This window comes from Scyliorhinus canicula, chromosome 7 (assembly GCF_902713615.1).
Source record: "Scyliorhinus canicula chromosome 7, sScyCan1.1, whole genome shotgun sequence".
Classification (NCBI taxonomy): Eukaryota; Metazoa; Chordata; class Chondrichthyes; order Carcharhiniformes; family Scyliorhinidae; genus Scyliorhinus; species Scyliorhinus canicula.
This window is the reverse complement of record NC_052152.1, coordinates 24,669,737-24,688,236: the sequence shown is the minus strand read 5'-3', so window position 1 is coordinate 24,688,236 and position 18,500 is coordinate 24,669,737. Positions and strand designations below refer to the sequence as shown.

General features: G+C 47.1%; 1 protein-coding gene across 2 annotated transcripts in view; it reads left to right on the top strand.

Moving 5' to 3' along the window:
* Positions 1-18,500, top strand: part of chaf1b (chromatin assembly factor 1, subunit B) — a 47,145-nt gene that overhangs the window by 17,120 nt on the left and 11,525 nt on the right. For both annotated transcript variants that reach the window (XM_038801567.1, XM_038801568.1), the window contains exons 6-10: positions 961-1,057; positions 3,493-3,571; positions 10,065-10,158; positions 17,269-17,338; positions 17,426-17,517. In XM_038801567.1, the coding sequence (XP_038657495.1) occupies positions 961-1,057; positions 3,493-3,571; positions 10,065-10,158; positions 17,269-17,338; positions 17,426-17,517 (432 nt within the window). The remainder of the gene's footprint in view (positions 1-960; positions 1,058-3,492; positions 3,572-10,064; positions 10,159-17,268; positions 17,339-17,425; positions 17,518-18,500) is intronic.

Sequence of the window (18,500 nt, the reverse complement as noted above, 5' to 3'; positions counted from 1 at the left end):
TGGTCACCCTTTATTGAGACTAGCTTTATGTTCCAGATTTATTAATTGACTTTAAATTCCACCAGCTGCCATGGTGGGATTTGAACCCGTGTCCGCAGAGCGTTAGTCTGAGCCTCTGGATTACCAGTCCAGTGACGATACCGCTATGCCACCAGCCCGCTTCAATATATTTTCTGATTTGTGCTTCTTTCCACTCCCTATCACGCACTAGCCCCTCTGTGTGGGTGTTTGAGTGCACTAAATGATAACGTGGTGAAGCTGCTGTTAGTTCAGTCACTGAGCGATGTGTGAACAGAGCCAGTGTTCCTCCAGAAATGGTTAATTGCAGATTGCTACTCGCCCTGTGACCGATTTCCACCCCTTTGCTCCACAAGTTTCAACGCCTGAGTGATTGAAATCGGCGTGTTAATGCCAAATTGTGGACAGGTTGTGGTATGAATTCTCCCTGCGCGTCCATTAGAATTTAAATTGAGGTGATGACCTAATTTTCCATTGGACCCTGTAATTGAGAGTAGAGACTTTCACCTCTTCGGATTTTCTGGATGGAAAGCCAGGTCTGACAAAACACAGGTGCAGTTTTGCTCTGCCAGGCACGCGTCAATGAATCCCTTTTGTTTTCCTTCCCTCCAAACATCTTTCGTTTCCCCACCACACCCTCCCCCTCTCTGTGGCACTGATGCTTTCTGACAAGATGGCAGTGGTTCTGTGCTGACTGTGGAGAATTGCATCTTGGGTTAAGGGTGATGAAGCTCTGACCGACTCTGCCCGCATTTCCCGAGCATGCAGCGCATAAATGTATCGCTGGGTTGAAAATGCACGATAATCGGTGCACACGCTCTGCGTGTTAATTCTAAAACTCACCTTGAAATACTTCCCATTGGAGATAAGCGGACCGTATTATTTTATACATGCATTGAATTTTTGCTTTGTACTCCAAGCCGTTTGTGTCTTTATTTTCAGGAGCGAAACTGTCAATCTTTAATGAACACAAGAGCTATGTGCAAGGTGTCACTTGGGATCCTCTGGGGCAGTACATTGCTACACTGAGCTGTGACCGGTAGGTTGGCTAACATTTTCCCTGTTGTTCCTGTTCCAGGCAAATTCCTGATGAATCTTACAGTGAATTCTGAGGTTTACTGCACCCTTTTTAACCTGAAACGTGGCAGCCCGACTGAGCTTTTTAAAATTCTTTCACGGGATCGGCCAGCGTTTTATTGCCCGTCCCTAATTGCCCGCGAGACTGCCGCCTCGAACTGCTGCAGTCCATCTGGTGCAGTGATGCTGGGAAGAACATTCCAGGATTCTGGTCCAGGACATTGAGATATATTCAACTGGCGTTGTGAAGATAATTTATCAGGCAGTTTTCCCTGGATTCCCATTGGTCAGCTTTGGATTAATGGATACAAAATTAATTTTCTTTCATCTATTTTATTTCTAAGTATTTCCATAATTAACTTTCCGATAACAATGCAACCTCAACTTCAAAGCAAGGTTAATTAATGTCGGGATAATTGGGGGGATTTTTCAAAGCTAGTTTATGTCGCATGCCTTTCTTTGTCTGCTTTTTGGACAAAAGAGCAGTTTGAATATATTCATTTTAGTGTTTGCCTGTGGTCTGATGCCAGAAATAGTCGAGTGGACACATTAAAAAAGGATGGAATCTCTTCTCTGCTGAAAAAAGAAGGCTGAGAGTTGACCGAACAGAGGATGAATGGATGCAGAGAGAATGTTTCCTGGAAAATGGGAGGAGGAGGAGGGAGGCCGGTTGGCTCTTCGAGCCTCCTCCACCATTCATTATGATCATCCAACTCAATATCCCGATCCCGGCTCCTCCCCGTATCCTTTAGCCCCAAGAGCTACATATAACTCCTTAGAAACATACAATATTTTGGCATCAAATGCTTTTTGTGGTTGTGAATTCCACAGGCTGACCACTCTCTGGGTGAAGAAATTTCACCTCATCTCAGTTCTGAATGGTCTACCCCGTATACTCAGACTGTGACCCCCTAGTTCTGGACTCCTCCAGCATCGGAAGCATCCTCCCTGCATCTACCCTGTCCAGTCCTGTTCGAATTTTATAGGTTTCTATGTGATCCCACCCCCTTCATTCTCTGAACTCCGAATATGATCCCAACCTCTCCACGTATGCCAGTCCCGCCATCCCAGAAACAGTCTGGTAAACTTTCTCTGTGCTCCCTCGATAGCAAGATCCTCACGTTTATCCACATTAAACTACATCTGCCATTCATTTACCCACTCAACTTGTCCAAATCACACTGAAGCATTTCTGCATCCTCCTCTTAGCTGATCCTCCCGCCCAACTTTGTGTCATGTACAAATTTGAAGATGTTAAATTTAGCTTCCTCATTTAAATCATTAATACATATTGTCATTAGCTGGGGTCTTGGCACCGACCCCTGCGGTACCCCACTAGACACTGCCTGCCATTCGGAAAATGTCCTGTCAATTCCTCCTCTGTTTCCTGTCTGCCAACCAGTTTTCCATCATTCTCAATGCACTAGCCCCAATCCCATGTGCTTGAATTTCACATGCCAATCTCTTATGTTGGACTTTGTTGAAAATCTTCTGAAATTCCAAATAAACCACATCCACTGGCTCCCCCTCATCGACTCTACTAGTTACATCCTCGAAGAATTCCAGTGGATTTGTCGAGCATGATTCGCCTTGCATAAATCCACGCTGGCTCTGTCTAATCCTGCCACTGTTTTCTCAGTGCTTTGCAATAAAATCTTTCGTAATGGACTCCAGTATTTTCCCAACTACCGATGTCAGGCTGCCCTAGTTTATAATTCCCGGTTTTCTCTCTACCTCCCTCTTTAAATAGTGGGGCCAGGTTAGCTACCCTCCAATCTGTAGGAACTATTCCAGAGTCTATAGAATCCTGGAAGATGACCACAAATGCATCCTCTTATAGGGAAGAGGATAACTAGAGACCACCAATACAAGGTAATCGCCAAGAAACCCAATAGTCAATTCAGAAAAAACCTTCTTCTCCCAAATAACAGTGAGAATGGGGAGCCCCACCAGAGGGAGTGGTTGAAATGAATAGTGCAGATGGATTTAAGGGGGAACTAGATAAGCATGTGAGGAAGAAGAGAGTCGATGGTTACAATGGGAGATTAAGATGGGAAGAGGCTCGAGTGGATCATAAGCATCAGCATGGCCTGGTTGGCCCGAATGGCCTGTTTCTGTGCTGTATATGAAATGAAAGGAAAATCACTTATTGTCACAAGTAGGCTTCAATGAAGTTAGCCGCCACTTCCGGCACCTGTTCGGGGAGGCTGGTACGGGAATTGAACCGTGCTGCTGGCCTGCCTTGGTCTGCTTTAAAAGCCAGCGATTTATCCAATCTAATCCTTTGTGGTTTCACATCCATGATGTGCTCATTAATGTTATGTGTTACAGTTTCAATCGATTTTTGAACAAAGGCAAGGTGTTTAAAGTGTAACTTTTGTATCTTTTGGTTGACAGGGTTATGCGAGTGTACAGCACACAGACCAGACGGGTAGCTTTTAATGTCAGCAAGATGTCATCTGGTTGTGAAGGGGAGGTATGCTATACTGTAAAATAACTGGTCCTTCAATAACTTTGCATAGAGTATTGTTAGCGCGGACTAATTATTTAGCAATGTGCGGGTGTGCAGACTGACATTCTCCTTTGTTCCCCATGCTGCACTCGGTGGGGCTGAGAGAGATTGCTGGCAGCCGCTGTCGGGCTGAGTGACGTTTCCTGGTCTCGTGCAGTCCAACAGCAAGGACTTGAACCAGATGTACTTGAGTCATATTATCAAACCAAACATTCCGTCCTTATTATTGGAAGTATTAACACCTGGAATTCATGTGCGGTTTTCCCAATCTCCCACTCTTAACTTCGGCAGACGCCCGGAGGATTCGGCATCAGCGGCCTTTTCTCTGGAGGCTTCTACCAGTGTTATGTCAGGAGACCAGGGAGCCTCAAAGGAAATGCCACCCCTAGTGTAGCACCGTTGGCTTTTGGGACTTGCAAAACCAAGCACGTCTGCAATTACACCACCCCCAACATCTACAGGCGTGGCTCAGTTGCCGCACTCGACACAGAATCAAACGGTTGTGCGTTGTCCCACGAAGGTTGATGCCGATCCTCCTGCGCCGTGTTGTGTCTTTAGAGTGAGGCATGAAATTGAGGCCCCCACCTGCCTGTTGTCACATTGGGAAAGGATTGGGTGTCCACAAAAAAGAAAACTGAGGGATGAATTAATAGAGGTTTCGAGGGAGTGGAGACAGAATGTTTGAGAAAATAGGAGCAGGAGGAGGTCATTTGGCCCTTCGAGCCTGCTCTGCCATTCATTATGATCATGGCCGATCGTCCAACTCAATAGCCTGTTCCTGTTCTCCTACACCCTCCCATATCCTTTGATCCTGTTCACCTCGAGAGCTGTATCTAACGGCCCTCCCAACATACAGTGTACAATGCAAAGGATCACCTGGCACTATTTCAACAAAGAGGAGGGGAAATGTCCTCAGTTTCCTGGCCAATATTTATCCATCAGTTAACATCACCAAAACAGATTAGCTGCCTGTTGCCACACTGGTGAGCTCCGATTGGCTGCCCACATTACCACAATTACATGGTTTCAGAAAGTGCTTCATTAGCTCCAAAGATGTTTTTTGGGCATCCTATTTGTCCATTATATTTTCTCCATCGCCAATTTTTTAAAATTGATTTTTGTGGGATGTGGGTGTCGCTGGCCAGGGCTGCATTTATTGCCCATCTCTAATTGCCCTTGTGAAGGTGGTGTTGAGCTGCCTCCTTGAACCGCCGCAGTCCCGGTGGTGTAGGCACACCCACGTTGCTGCTAGGGAGGGAGTTCCAGAATGTGGTTTCTGACATACTGAGGTTGTGCAAGATGTTTTAGAAAGGTAAATCTTTGATTCTATGGCACTGACTGAAAACATGGCAATTCTGGGGGGCATTTTAATGCCGCACGACCTGCTTTTGGTCACTGGTTCCTTGCTGGCAATTGCGTGCATGTGGGGACCTCTTGTGGCAGGAAGTTAACACTGATTCTCTATCACATTCCAACCAGTTTGTTGGTCTGAACAAGTTGATATAATCTCGCAGAGTTGAAGGTGTCACCTTTCAGAGGGGAAATTAAACCGAGGCCCTGTCCTAACTTTCTGGGGGATGTAAAAGATCCCATGATGATATTTTGAAGAAGAATTGGGTTGTGGTGTCCTGCTGACCCGCTTAGACCCTCGTGAAAAATAACTACAATAGATTATGTGGTCATCACCTCATTGCTGCAGCGGGATCTTGCTGTGTGCATTCCCCACATTCGACAGTGACTGTACATCAGAAGTACTTTGGCTGTAACGCCACTTTGGGTGTCCTGAGGGGTAGGCGCTATGGAAATTCAAATCCTTTTCCTTAACGAGGCTTGCGATCCTGCCACCGCCAAACCAGAACATTAAATTTGGGATCTTAAAGTCTTTGATAAATAGCTTCATAAATCCCTCCTTTTTTATGCATACTGTAAATAATCGAGGGCTTAAAAATAGTGGTTTCAGCTTCCGGCTGGCCACTGTGAAGCACGTTCCTCTTGTCAGCATTGCAAAGCCGAATGAGCTGGGGCTGGGCAATTACTTTGTGTTGCCATCTGTCTTGTGTGCAGCCAATTTGTACTGTGCAGAGGCAGAATACTGCGCCTGCTGGAAATCTGAATTCAAACATAGACGGTGATTTTCTGGTAAGCCCGTTACTCGCCCCACAGATGCTAACGTGACAGGTCAGTGACTGTCTGTCAGCACTGGGGGGGGGGGGAATGGTGTGAATGGCAGACTGATGGACATCTGTCACCCGAACGCAAGGACAAGAGAAACACAAGTAAAACCAAAACCTGTGGAGATAAATGACGCAAAATTGGGTCAGAGTTTGCGTCTCAAGTTGTTGAACTTGGTGTTGACTTGGAAAGACTGTAAAGAGCTAATTTGAAACACGAGAGGCTGTCCCACTCTCCCAGTTTCTCCATCTCCGCCACATCTCTTCTGACGATGCAATCTTCCTAATACCAGTGCTTCTGATGTGTCTTTTTCCCTGAATCGAGGACTCTTTTCCCATCACTGTTGACGGGGCCCTCGACTGTGACCATCCTGTTTGTTGCACATCCACTTTCACCTCTTCCCCACCCTGTCAGAACCACGATGGGGATCCCTTGTCCTCACTTTCTACCTCATCAGCCTCCATATTCAATGGACCGTTCTCCGCCACCTCCAGTGTGAAGCCACCACAAAACGCATCATTCTGTCTGTGACACCCTGGTCCTTTTCGTAATCACCCCCAACACCTCCCTCTCTCCTCCTCACAGCCCAATGTATGCATAAAACCTTCCCTTTTAGCTCCATTCTTCTCACCGTCCAAGGCCCCACACACTCCTTCAGGTCAAACAGCGATTGCCGCGCATGTTTTTCAGTTTGGAATACTGTGTTCGCTGCTCATAATGTTGTCTTCTCTATATTGGGGAGACCAAATGCAGATTGGGTATGGCTTTGCCAGAACATCTGTTTGCAAGCACGGACTTCCTGTCACCTCTCATTCCCCACATTGCTTTCCCATTCTCCCCCGTTGGCCTCCTGTAATGTTCCAACGAAACCCGATGTAAGCTTGAGGAACTGCACCTCGTCTTTCAATTAGGCACTTTACAGTCTTCCAGACTCAACGTTGAGTTCAACAATTTCGTACTGTAACCTGACCCCATTTTGTGTTTTCCTTCACAGGTTCCAGTTTTACTCTTGGTCTTTCTCTTCTTTCTGCTTTTGGATGCCAACACCACATCATTCTGCCTTTCACACCTCTTGTGGGCGCATCATTTGTTTCTTTATTTGTCCCAATACCACTTCCTTTGGCTCTGGGCTAAGATATTTAATACCTCCTCCCCACCTGTCGCAGACTTTGGATCTAGTTCCTGCCTGCCCCTCCCCCCTATCATTTGTTTAAAACGTTTCTAGCTTTTCCCAGGTTTGCTGGAAGATCACCAACCTGAAACACAGCTGGATTTTGCAGCAGGCTCCGTAACCCTGACGTTGGGACCAAATGAGTGTCCCAAGCCTGCACCTAGAAGCACAAGGCAACAAGAAATAGAAGCAGTAGACCGTATGGCCCACTGAGCCTGTTCCGTTATTCAATCCGATCACGGTTGAGCTTCAACTGCACTTTCTTGCCCACTCCCCATAGCCACTAATTCTCTGAGACACCATAAATCTGTGCATCCCAGCCTTGAATGTATTCAACGATGGAGCATCCACAAACCTCCGGGATAGAGGATTCCAAAGATTCGCAGCCCCCTGAAGGAAATAATTTCTCATCTCGGTCCTCAATGATCAGCCCCTTACCCTGAGACTGCGCCTCTGTGTTTTAGATTCCCCGACCAACATAAACCATCCCACCGCCCACCCTATCAAACCCCTTCAAAAATTTGTAGGTTTCACTGAGATTGCCTCACGTTCCTCCAAACTCCAGAGGAAATCGACCCAATTTTCTCAGCCTCTCGCATTGGACAACCTCCTCGTCCCAGGGATCAATTTACTGAACCTTCACTGTAACGGCCTCCAATGGAAGTATCTGCCTTGAACGTGGAGACCAGCTCTGCAGTGTTTCACCAAATGTTTGTACAATTGACGCAAGACTTTATTCTTGCACTCCAATCCCCTTGCAGTAAAAGCCAACATGCAATTTGCCTCCCTGATTGCTTGCTGCACCTGTATGCTCCTGTTCCTTGTAGGAGCAGAGCCAAATCTCTTACAACATCAACACTTACAAATTTCTCACCTTTTAAAATATATTCTGCTTTTCTGTTCTTATGACCAAAGCAAATAACTTCACATGTCCCTATGTTATGTTATATCTGCCATCTTGTTGCCCATTTACTTTACCTACTTGTATCTCTTTGCAGCTACTGTGTCCTTCCCACTGTTACTTTTCCACCTAGCTTGGCATCATCAGCAAACTTTGATACATTATTCTCTGTCTCTTCATTTATTAACCTATTCTAAATAGCTGAAGCTCTGGCACTGAACCTTGCAGCACTCCACTCTTCGCTGCCTGCCAGCTTAAATATGCCCCATTTATGCCCACTCTCTGCTTTCTATCCATTAACCAATCCCCTATCCATGCATATATATTACTCTTCATTCCATGTCTTGCCTATTAACCTTCTGTGTGGCACCTTTATCTGAATGCCTTTTGGAATTCCAGGTGTACTACATCTACTGGTTCCCTTCATCTACCCTCTTTGTGTCATCATACTATATTTTTCTAAGTGCACTGTGAAGACTTGGAAGAGATGCCAGACAAATTATGTCAGGCTAACTGGCCAGTTTTTTTTATTGTTATTTCTCCACTTCCTTTTTTAAATGGCAGCGTGACATTTGCGAACTTCCAGTCGAATGGGACTGTTCCAGGATCTTAAGAAATTTTGGAAAACCATAGCCAGCACATCCACTATCTCTGCAGCGATCTCTTTTAGAAGAGATGGCCTGGGGTGTAGGCAATCGTGTCCTGGCGATTTGCTGGATTTTAGTTCCCACGTTTCGCCAATACTTGTTCCTCCGCCGATATTAATTTCTCTAATTTCCTCACTCTATTGACCCATGGTTACCAGCTATTTCTGGTATGAAATGGTATGTTCGGTGCCTGCGGCATTTCCTCGTGCCCCACGATAAGTTATCCTGTTACTGGCCCAAGGTGGCATGTTGATTGGCCACCTTGGAGCCAATGGATCCTTCATTAGCCTGTGCATCAGTCAATAAATAAGAAACTTGTAGATTGTTGGGTTACCCCCTCCAGCCTGTTTCACCTCTCCGCTGACTTGGTCTTGACCATGATTGCAGCCTTGTCTTAATGCAGCCCCCCTCCCTCCCCCTCTCTCTCTCCCCCTGTGACGTTGAGCCCGTGGCTCTGATGCCTCCCCAACCTGCCTCAGGAAGGTCCCCTCCATTGAACTGGCAACCTGCCCATGTTTCAGAAGGGTGCTCCACTGCCAGAACATTGGGGCCCTGACTGCGTTATCATTTTCTGAAACCAAGGTTGGTAATGGTTAGGGTTTAACGGTTAGGTTGAAGAGTTTAGTTTTGTGAAATACCTGTATCGAAGCGCCCTGCCCTCCAGCTCGTGGTGGGCTCCTCACTGCTCTGTGCCCCAGAGAATTGATTTCAAACTCCTTGTCCCCGTTTTCAAGTTCCACTGTCGTTTTGCCCTTCCCGATCATTGTGCTCTCCTCCTGTACTGGCTAATTGCTTCATTTTAGCGTCGATCGCTGCTTCTTCAGTTACTGTGTGTCCTCGCCCTCTGGAAGGCTTTCCTTCGATATTCCGGGAATGGCTGGTGGGGTGCAGTTTGTGACGTGCAGCGTGAATTGGAATTTTTTTCACGTCACCTTTTTGTGGCAAAAAAGTTGTGGGGGATGCGTTGGACTGCTGGGCTCACCCCCGAGTGTTGGGTCGAAGAGTCTCTCCTGTTAGCAAGCAAAATGGTGGAGAAGAGAACTGGAAAGGAAAAGAAAGTTGAATTAAGGGAGAAGGGGGAAGTAGAGTCATTAACAGGGTGAACAAGACTCCAATAAGAGTTGAACATAGTTACAGATCAAATACAGCAATTTTGTGGCACTCGTTTTGGAAGTTGGCCGCGAGGTATAGTTTGTGTGCAGCCAATGGCAGAGAGCAACGCAACTTGTTCAGCAATAGGTGGCAATTCGCTTCTCGTTGCTAATCTTCCTCACCCCCCACACACACACACACACACACTGGACCTTTAACACATTCATAACGGCGACACCTTCAACCTGCCTTCCAAATAAACCTTTTGGACCAAGCTCCAGTCCTTTCCATTAACCCTTTCTCTGTCATGCTTCTGGTCACTCATTATCTATGTGCTTTATGCAAATCTTTGTGAGTGGGAAGCCTGATGCAAGTGTTAAGATGCGGGAAAAAGTTTACCTTGGGATTGTTCAGTTCTGGCCTCGGTGTTTATTCACTTATGTTCCATATTTTGCTGTTTTCGACGAATGGCAGACCAAGACCTATCGAATGTTTCATGACGACGGCATGAAATCGTTCTTCCGCCGACTCACCTTCACACCAGACGGTTCCTTGCTTCTCACTCCAGGTAAGCAGTCCTCTGATGCTTGTTCATTCTTAGTAGGGTGATGGCGGAGCCTTTCTTTTTGAATTACCAGGGAGCCAGTAGCCCCCCCCCGTTTTCCCCGCTGGCAACACTTTGGCCAATCAGTTGACTTGCCAATCAATCAGCACCCTTTTCTCCTGCAGCGGGAATGGTTGTGATTGTTTGAAATTTGTGTTCTTGCATTTGTGCTGATGTGGGTAAGATGAAAGTCTTTGACAACGTAGCTCTCATTCCAGCCGTTTGGAACAGCAGTTATTTCTAGGGTGTATGAGAAATGCCTGAACTACCATTTCAAAACTGGTAACGGTACTTATATTGTTTTTTCACATCTTGTGCGATTTAATTCCATGAAATGAAATTAAATGAAAATCGCTTATTGTCACGAGTAGGCTTCAAATGAAGTTACTGTGAAAAGCCCCTAGTCGCCACATTCCGGCACCTGTTCGGGGAGGCTGGTACGGGGATTGAACCGTGCTGCTGGCCTGCCTTGGTTTCAAAGCCAGCGATTTAGCCCTGTGTGCTAAACCAGCCCCTTTCCAGGTTCTAATTCCAGGTTCTTTTGTTGGATAACTGGGTTGAAGAACTTTAAAACAAAAAACAGGTTTGAATCATAAAGCAGTTTTATTTGAAATGCTACACAAATCACTTCCTATAACCGACATTCAGCAACTTGCGTAACTCTTAGAAGGACGGCAACCATGACGTGAGCTGCACTAAAGCTACTGTCTCACTGTACCGATGTACACGCCTCGAATTCCCGACAGCATTTCTACAGTCTGATGTCTCAGTCACATGACTGCCATGACGCAAAGTTAAATAAGTTACTTGATGGAAGGTCGGCAGCTGATGTGGCAAAACTCACAGCAACCAGCAGGTGGAAGCACTCTTCTCTTAACTTGCAACCGGCAATGAAGGCTGATGAAAATGGGGAATGCGATGAAACATGATTGGTAATTCCAATTTCTACGGCAGCAGGTACAACATGAAGAGGGGCCGTCCAAGCCCTGCTGCTGACTGGACTCTCAGGCTACATTTCCTCTCCGGGGACCAGGGATTAAGTGTGAGCAGATGTCTTGAGATTGGAAGCCAGCTGCAGAGTACACCGTTTCAAGAAAGCGAGACAGGCACCAAAATCAGCAACCCGCCCGCCACATTTAACCGACTAATTACAGGCCAATTAGGCTTGTTAACAATACACTGCCTACAACATCATACTTTTGGTGTAGGATGTTTAACCTCCAATGGTTAAAGGGCTGAGGCGGTAGAGGGGGGTTGTTCTTTGGTGGCTGCGCTTTTGTGATCGTGGGGCATCCCTCCTGTTAGACTGAACCTCCACCCCCACTTATTCCAACCCGTTATCTCCTAAACCCTCCAGGCCCAAGACCTCGAACTTGCCTCCTCTGGGGACCCCCGGCCTTGGTTTCACACGTCACCGGCAGCCCCGACAGTGACCGGGGCGGATGGAGCTGCAGGCTCACCCGATTGGCGGGACCTGAGGCGGAGGTCTCCCTCAGCCCTGGTTAATGAGCCGCGCACCGCTTCATGACTGTGGGCCTGCTCAGCTCCACGCCGGTATGGTTCCCGGCAGCAGGGGTGCTGCCCACGCGCACACACCCCGCCCCCCTGCCTTCGAATGCGGGATAGCTTCAAATATTCTAGCGTGCAGCCTGTGTTACCTTAAATGGGAGAACTTGTGAAGAGGCTGCGAAACACATTCCCGATTGCTGTACAGCCAATCAGAGGGGACGTTACAGACAGCACATTGACAGGAAAGTTTAACACTGCATGTGCACTATGAATGGTGCAGATATGGCCAGAATTAAGACTGATAGCTATGGATGTTAAACCCGAGTGGAACAACAAAGTTTGATGAATTGTTGAATCTTGAGGGTAACTTAGAAGCTATTGGAATAAAACTATGGGTTACCTTGAGTATTTTGTTCAGATTGGAACACTGGGCATGAGAGAAGTATTCGCACTACAGAGCCGAGATGAGCCATTAAGCTAATATCAATTGAACGACTGTGTAAGAGTCTGGAAACTGGGGCTCTTCAACCTTGAAAGAACATGACTGAAACGATCTTGTGGAATTATACAAGACAATGGCCCATAACGTCCTGGTTCCCCAGAGTCACGTTTGGAGGGTACCCCAGTGATGCGCTGGGGAATCCTTCCAGGGTGGTCCCATGTAAAGGCTCACCCGGCAATTGCCCAGAAGAGTTAACTTCCTCTGGACACTGGGCTGGGAACCATCAGACAAAGCGATTTATAACACTAACTTCGGGTGGTTCTTCCTGTTTTACCCTGATAGTTACTCTGAAAGAGTTGGAAGGAGAAATAGCACTGCTCCGGTTTCCTCCCACTGTCCAAAGATGTGCGGGTTAGGTGGATTGGCCATGCTAAATTGCCCGTAGTGTAAGGTTAATGGGGGTTGGGTTAGGTTACGGGTATACGGGTTACGTGGTTTAAGTAGGGTGATCATGGCTCGGCACAACATCGAGGGCCGAAGGGCCTGTTCTGTGCTGTACTGTTCTATGTTCTATGTTCTATAACTCAAGAGTAACTATAAACCCCCCCCCCCCCCCCCCCCCCCCCCCAACACACACACACACACACAGACAGTCTGACTCCCACCCTCCTGGGGCAAAACATAGGTCTCAGCCGTGCTATAAAACATGATGTGGAGATGCCGGTGTTGGACTGGGGTGAGCACAGTATGAAGTCTTAAAACACCAGGTTAAAGTCCAACAGGTTTGTTTCAAACACGAGCTTTCGGAGCGCAGCTCCTTCCTCAGGTGAATGGAGAGGTATGTTCCAGCAACATTTATATAGACAAAGTCAGAGGTGCTGGACAATGCTTGGAATACGAGCATTTGCAGGTAATCAAATCATTACAGATCCAGGGAGAGGGATAATCACAGGTTAAAGAGGTGTGAATTGTCTCAAGCCAGAACAGTTGGTGGGATTTTGCAAGTCCAGGCCAGATGGTGTTGATCCCTGTTGAGGCCGCACTCATGCGTGCGGAACTTAGCTATAAGTTTTTGCTTGGCAATTCTGCGTTGTCGCGTGTCCTGAAGACCGCCTTGGAGAACGCTTACCCAGAGATCAGAGGCTGAATGCCCTTGACTGCTGAAGTGTTCCCCGACTGGAAGGGAACATTCCTGCCTGGTGATTGTCACACGATGCCCGTTCATTCGTTGTCGCAGTGTCTGCATGGTCTCGCCAATGTACCATGCTTCGGGGCATCCTTTCCTGCAGGGTAAGAGGTAGACTACATTGGTCGAGTTGCACGAATATTCCAGGGCAATCTCTGCAAGACATGCCAGATCATCGACTTGGATACCATCATTACACGTGGAAACACCACCCACCAGGTACGCGGCACATACTCATGAAACCATGCAGACACTGCGACAACGAATGCGAATACGGCAACAGGAGAAACGTGCAAATTCAGAATGTCCAAATCAGCTAACATCACGTCTTTCGGGAATGGTGGGAAGAAACCGGAGCACCCGGAGGAAACCCACGCAGACACAGGGAGAATGTGCAGACTCCGCACACACAGTGACCCAAGCCAGGAATCGAACCCGGGTCCCTGGCGCTGTGAAGCAACAGTGCTAACCACTATGGTACCGTGCCACCCCAATATTCTTGACATGGCAGCTGCCTCTGCAGAGTTAGACAGCATCAGGTGGATAAGTTGATTTCTCCAAGGGAAGGAGCTTATATCGTCTATTATGCACATTACTTAAACTGGTTATTCACTATTCACGTTTTAATGAAATATGACATTTTCACATGAAGTTGGAAAGGTTTATTATGCAGACAATGCTCAGTACATGAGGGAGAACAAATTCCAATGGATCACACCCAACTGTATCGAAGTCCAAAGTCTTGCGCATATCATGAGCCTTATTGCTGCTCTTGAGAAATCATCTTTTTAACCTGATAATGGTCGGAAGATGTTCGCACTGCCAAGTATTTGAATTGTGCTGTTGCAGAGGAAAGCTTCAACATACAAAAAAAACCACTCCATCTGGGAGGACCCCCTCCAAGGACAGCGCTTGAATTTTAGTTTTCTTTTGTTTCATTGCCAATACGTGGCCTTCGGTGGGAATAGAATGTGCATTTGGTCTTACGTTGGAAAAACAGTGGCCGAGTGTTTAAATCAAAGTAATTGCAATTTACACTTATTTGATTATAGTAATGGTTGAATTTAAAAAAAAAAACAAAATTCCAATTAGGGGCAATTTTAGCTTGGCCAATCCACCGACTCTGCACATCTTTGGATTGTGGGGGTGAGACACATGCAAAACCTCTATTGAGACAGTGATCCGGGGCCGGGATTGGACCCGGGGCCGGGATTGGACCCGGGGCCGGGATTGGACCCGGGGCCGGGATTGGACCCGGGGCCGGGATTGGACCCGGGGCCGGGATTGGACCCGGGGCCGGGATTGGACCCGGGGCCGGGATTGGACCCGGGGCCGGGATTGGACCCGGGGCCGGGATTGGACCCGGGGCCGGGATTGGACCCGGGGCCGGGATTGGACCCGGGGCCGGGATTGGACCCGGGGCCGGGATTGGACCCGGGTCTTCGCCGCCGTGTGGTGGCAGTGCTATCACCACTGTGCTGCCGTGCCGTCCTTGGTTGAGCCAATGCTATTACACGTGGGAACACCACCCACCAGGTACGCGGTACATACTCGTGTGACTCGGCCAACGCTGTACATAGATACATAGAAGATAGGAGCAGGAGGAGGCCTTTTGGCCCTTCGAGCCTGCTCCGCCATTCATCACGATCATGGCTGATCATCCAACTCAATAGCCTAATCCTGCTTTCTCCCCATAGCCTTTGATCCCATTCTCCTCAAGTGCTATATCCAGCCGCCTCTATAAACTTTGAATATATTCAAAGTTTTAGCATCCACTACTTCCTGTGGTAATGAATTCCTCAGCACATCTTTATGTGAAGAAATGTCTCCTTATCTCTGTCCAAAATGGTTTACCCTGAATCCTCAGACTGTGATCCCTGGTTCTGGACACACCCATCATTGGTAACATCTTCCCTGCATCTACCCTGTCTCGTCCTGTTAGAATTTTATAAGTCTCTATGAGATCCCCCCTCATTCTTCTGAATTCCAGTGAGAACAATCCCAACCTAGTCAATCTCTCCTCATATGACAGTCCCGCCATCCCTGGAATCAGTCTGGGAAACCTTCGCTGCACTCCCTCGAGAGCAAGAGCATCCTTCCTCAGAGAAGGAGACCAAAACTGCACACAATACTCCAGGTGTGGCCTCACCAAGAGCCTGTACAATTGCAGCAACACATCCCTGCTTTTGTACTCGAAACCTCTCGCAATGAAGGCCAACATACCATTAGCCTTCTTTACCGCCTGCTGCACCTGCATGCTTACCTTCAGCAAACGGTGCACAAAGACACTCGGGTCCCGCTGCACACTCCCCTCTCCCAATTTACAACCATTCAGGTAGTAATCTGCCTTCCTGTTTTTGCTTCCAAAGTGAATAACCTCACACTTATCTAAATTATACTGCATCTGCCATTGGTTTGCCCACTCGCTCAACCTGTCCAGATCTTGCTGTAGGATCCCTGCATCCTCGCCACAATTAACCTCATGAGGTTGACTACCTCATATGCTGCAGGAAAGGATGTCCCGAGGCGTGGTACATTGGCGAGACCATGTAGACGCTGTGACAACGGATGAACGGACATCGCGTGACAATCACCAGGCAGGAATATTCCCTTCCATTCGGGGAACAGTCAAGGGCATTCAGCCTCTGATCTTCAAGTAGTCGCACTGTCTGGACCTGTAAAGACGAAATTACCTGCAAAGACTCTCATTCAAAGTATCATCTTGCATCATCAACTTTGTCTTTATGTGCTGTGTCTGTATAACCTACCTCTTCCCTCACCTGATGAAGGAGCAGTGTTCTGAAAGCTAGTGATTCTAAATAAACTTGTTGGACTTTAACCTGGTTTCGTAAGACTTCTTACTGTGCCCACCCCGTCCAACGGCAGAATCAGAGTTAATGTTCATTTGTGTTAATAGTGAAACGATTGTTTTATCTAAGAATTACTGTTGTCACACTTTCTTTTATATGTAAATATAGTTGGAATACACCAGGATGTGCAGCAGAAAATGGCTCTGAGATGCCCTAATATTCCAGGAAGTTCGGGTAAAGCACGGGTTAGGTACAGAGGGCAAAACAGCTTCTACTTTTTCAGCACAATGTGCCATAAGTCAGAGCCTGTAGTTCAGAAATGAGCGACTTGCCCTGTGATTTCCTGAATAGGGGGGTGTTGAATTTTTCCTGTTTGTCTGAAATGGGATTTGAGCTGAAAGAACAAACTTCTGCCCCAACTTTCGGTTCCATCCGGAGCCTGACAACATGTATGTTTCAGTCTGTGTGGTCAGTTATGTTTCAGTTTGGCGGGATGCTGGCGAGCTCGGACCTGCTGTTGTTCCAGCAGTCCAGTGACCCTGGAGCTTTCATTTTAAATCATGAAAATATTTAGTTCATGTGGGACCGTAATTTCCCCCCCCCACCTCGTGTCTCTGTGATGTGCTTTGCACTGGATTAACGTATATATACTTATTTATGGATGTGTATTTATGCCACTATTACAATGGTCATTTGCAGCAATGAAGAAATGAGGACTGTTTATTTTCTGCTTTGCTGAACTTGCTAGTGGTCCCAATGGTGAAATCTCTGCAGTGGAATAAATATTTAAACAGCGATGATCTAGTCAGCTGTTAAATTAAGTCATGCCACTGTAATTAAAGTTGCAGGTTTTTCAATTCACGGGAATGATTTCCGGAACAAATCCGACGTTTATGGCTGTTCGAGTTGACTGTTAAAGTAGAAAGGGAACGTTGGAAATGCGCGAGAGTAAAAATTGGCGGCGGTTATCTGAAGGAACCTGGTTCTGATGAATTGACCCATCTAAAGTTCGCTCCGCCAGCTTCCAGACGCCCAAGAGCTTTGCGCCTCCTGCATCCTCTGTTTACTTTTTGTGTTCTGTTTTATCTTGCGACGCGCACTCATTAATTTTCTGCTTCCTCTTTCAGCTGGTTGTGTTGAAGCTGGAGAGAATGTTACCAACACCACACTCGTATTCTCCAGAAAAAATCTGAAGAGGTAGGAGCTTAGCTTTACCGTTACAATGCTGAACCCTTGCTTGAAATTTGTGAGGTAACTTCACCAACCCGTCTCTTTTATTTGAAGGCCCATAGCCCACCTGCCCTGTCCCTCTAAGGCAACTCTGGCTGTCCGCTGCTGCCCAATGTTTTTCGAGCTAAGGCAGCAGAAGGTCGAAGGTGAGTCTGATAAAGCAGCATAAGCACTAGTTGACAGTATCTGACCTTGTGTGACAATTGTCAAGGGTAGTGGAGTTTTTTAAAAATTGCCCCAGCCTCAACAATTTTCTGTCCTGTTGTGAAGTCTGTCATTTGTGCTAAGGGATGATCCAATCTGTGCCGGGGATCCCTTAACACTTTTCATTGGCTGTGCCGTTGCTTCATGTGTTGCCCCCCCTCGCCGCGACACCGATGTAAACCAATTTTCCTACAGAAGCTAATTCCCTCATCCTTCCCCAGTTGGTAACAGCTGCTCCCACTTGCAAACGAAAGTGTGCACTTCACTATCACAGAATTCCACCATTAACATTGACTTGCCATCAGGACCCATACAAACTGCTGAATGAACTTTTGCCATTATCAAAGGTCAGAAATTAAAAGTCATGAACTAGCAGTTGTTCAATAATCATCGCAGCATTTCGGCATTGAGGATGCAATAAATAAAAAGAGCTGATTTGGGTTAATTGACAAAGAGAGTATGCAAAGTTTATGCCTCGGCTGTTCAGCATTTGTTTCTTGAAAACATTTTATTGAAGCATTTTTAATTTTAGCATTTAGAAATTCTAAACAACTGAGCGGTCTGGCTCATGCAACATCACAATAACATACCGAACCCAACCCCCCTCCTGACTGCCTGTACATTAGATTCCCTATCTTTATTCTACAAATGCCATGCCCCCCCCCCCCCCCCCCCCCCCCCCCCCAAATCTGCTGACGGTCAGTTTTCCTCAGAGAAGTCGATGAACGGCTGCCACCTGTTCCCCTGAACAAGAACAACTTGTGCGAACCCCTGAATTGAACCTCCTACGGCGAACTTAATCTTCTCCAGCCTGAGAAACCCCGCCATGTCGCTGACCCCCACCCCTGACTTTGGGGGGCTCCGAGTCCCTTCATCCCAGCAAATTCCAAAACGTCAGCCTCTCTCCTCTCCTGGGCCCCCGGAC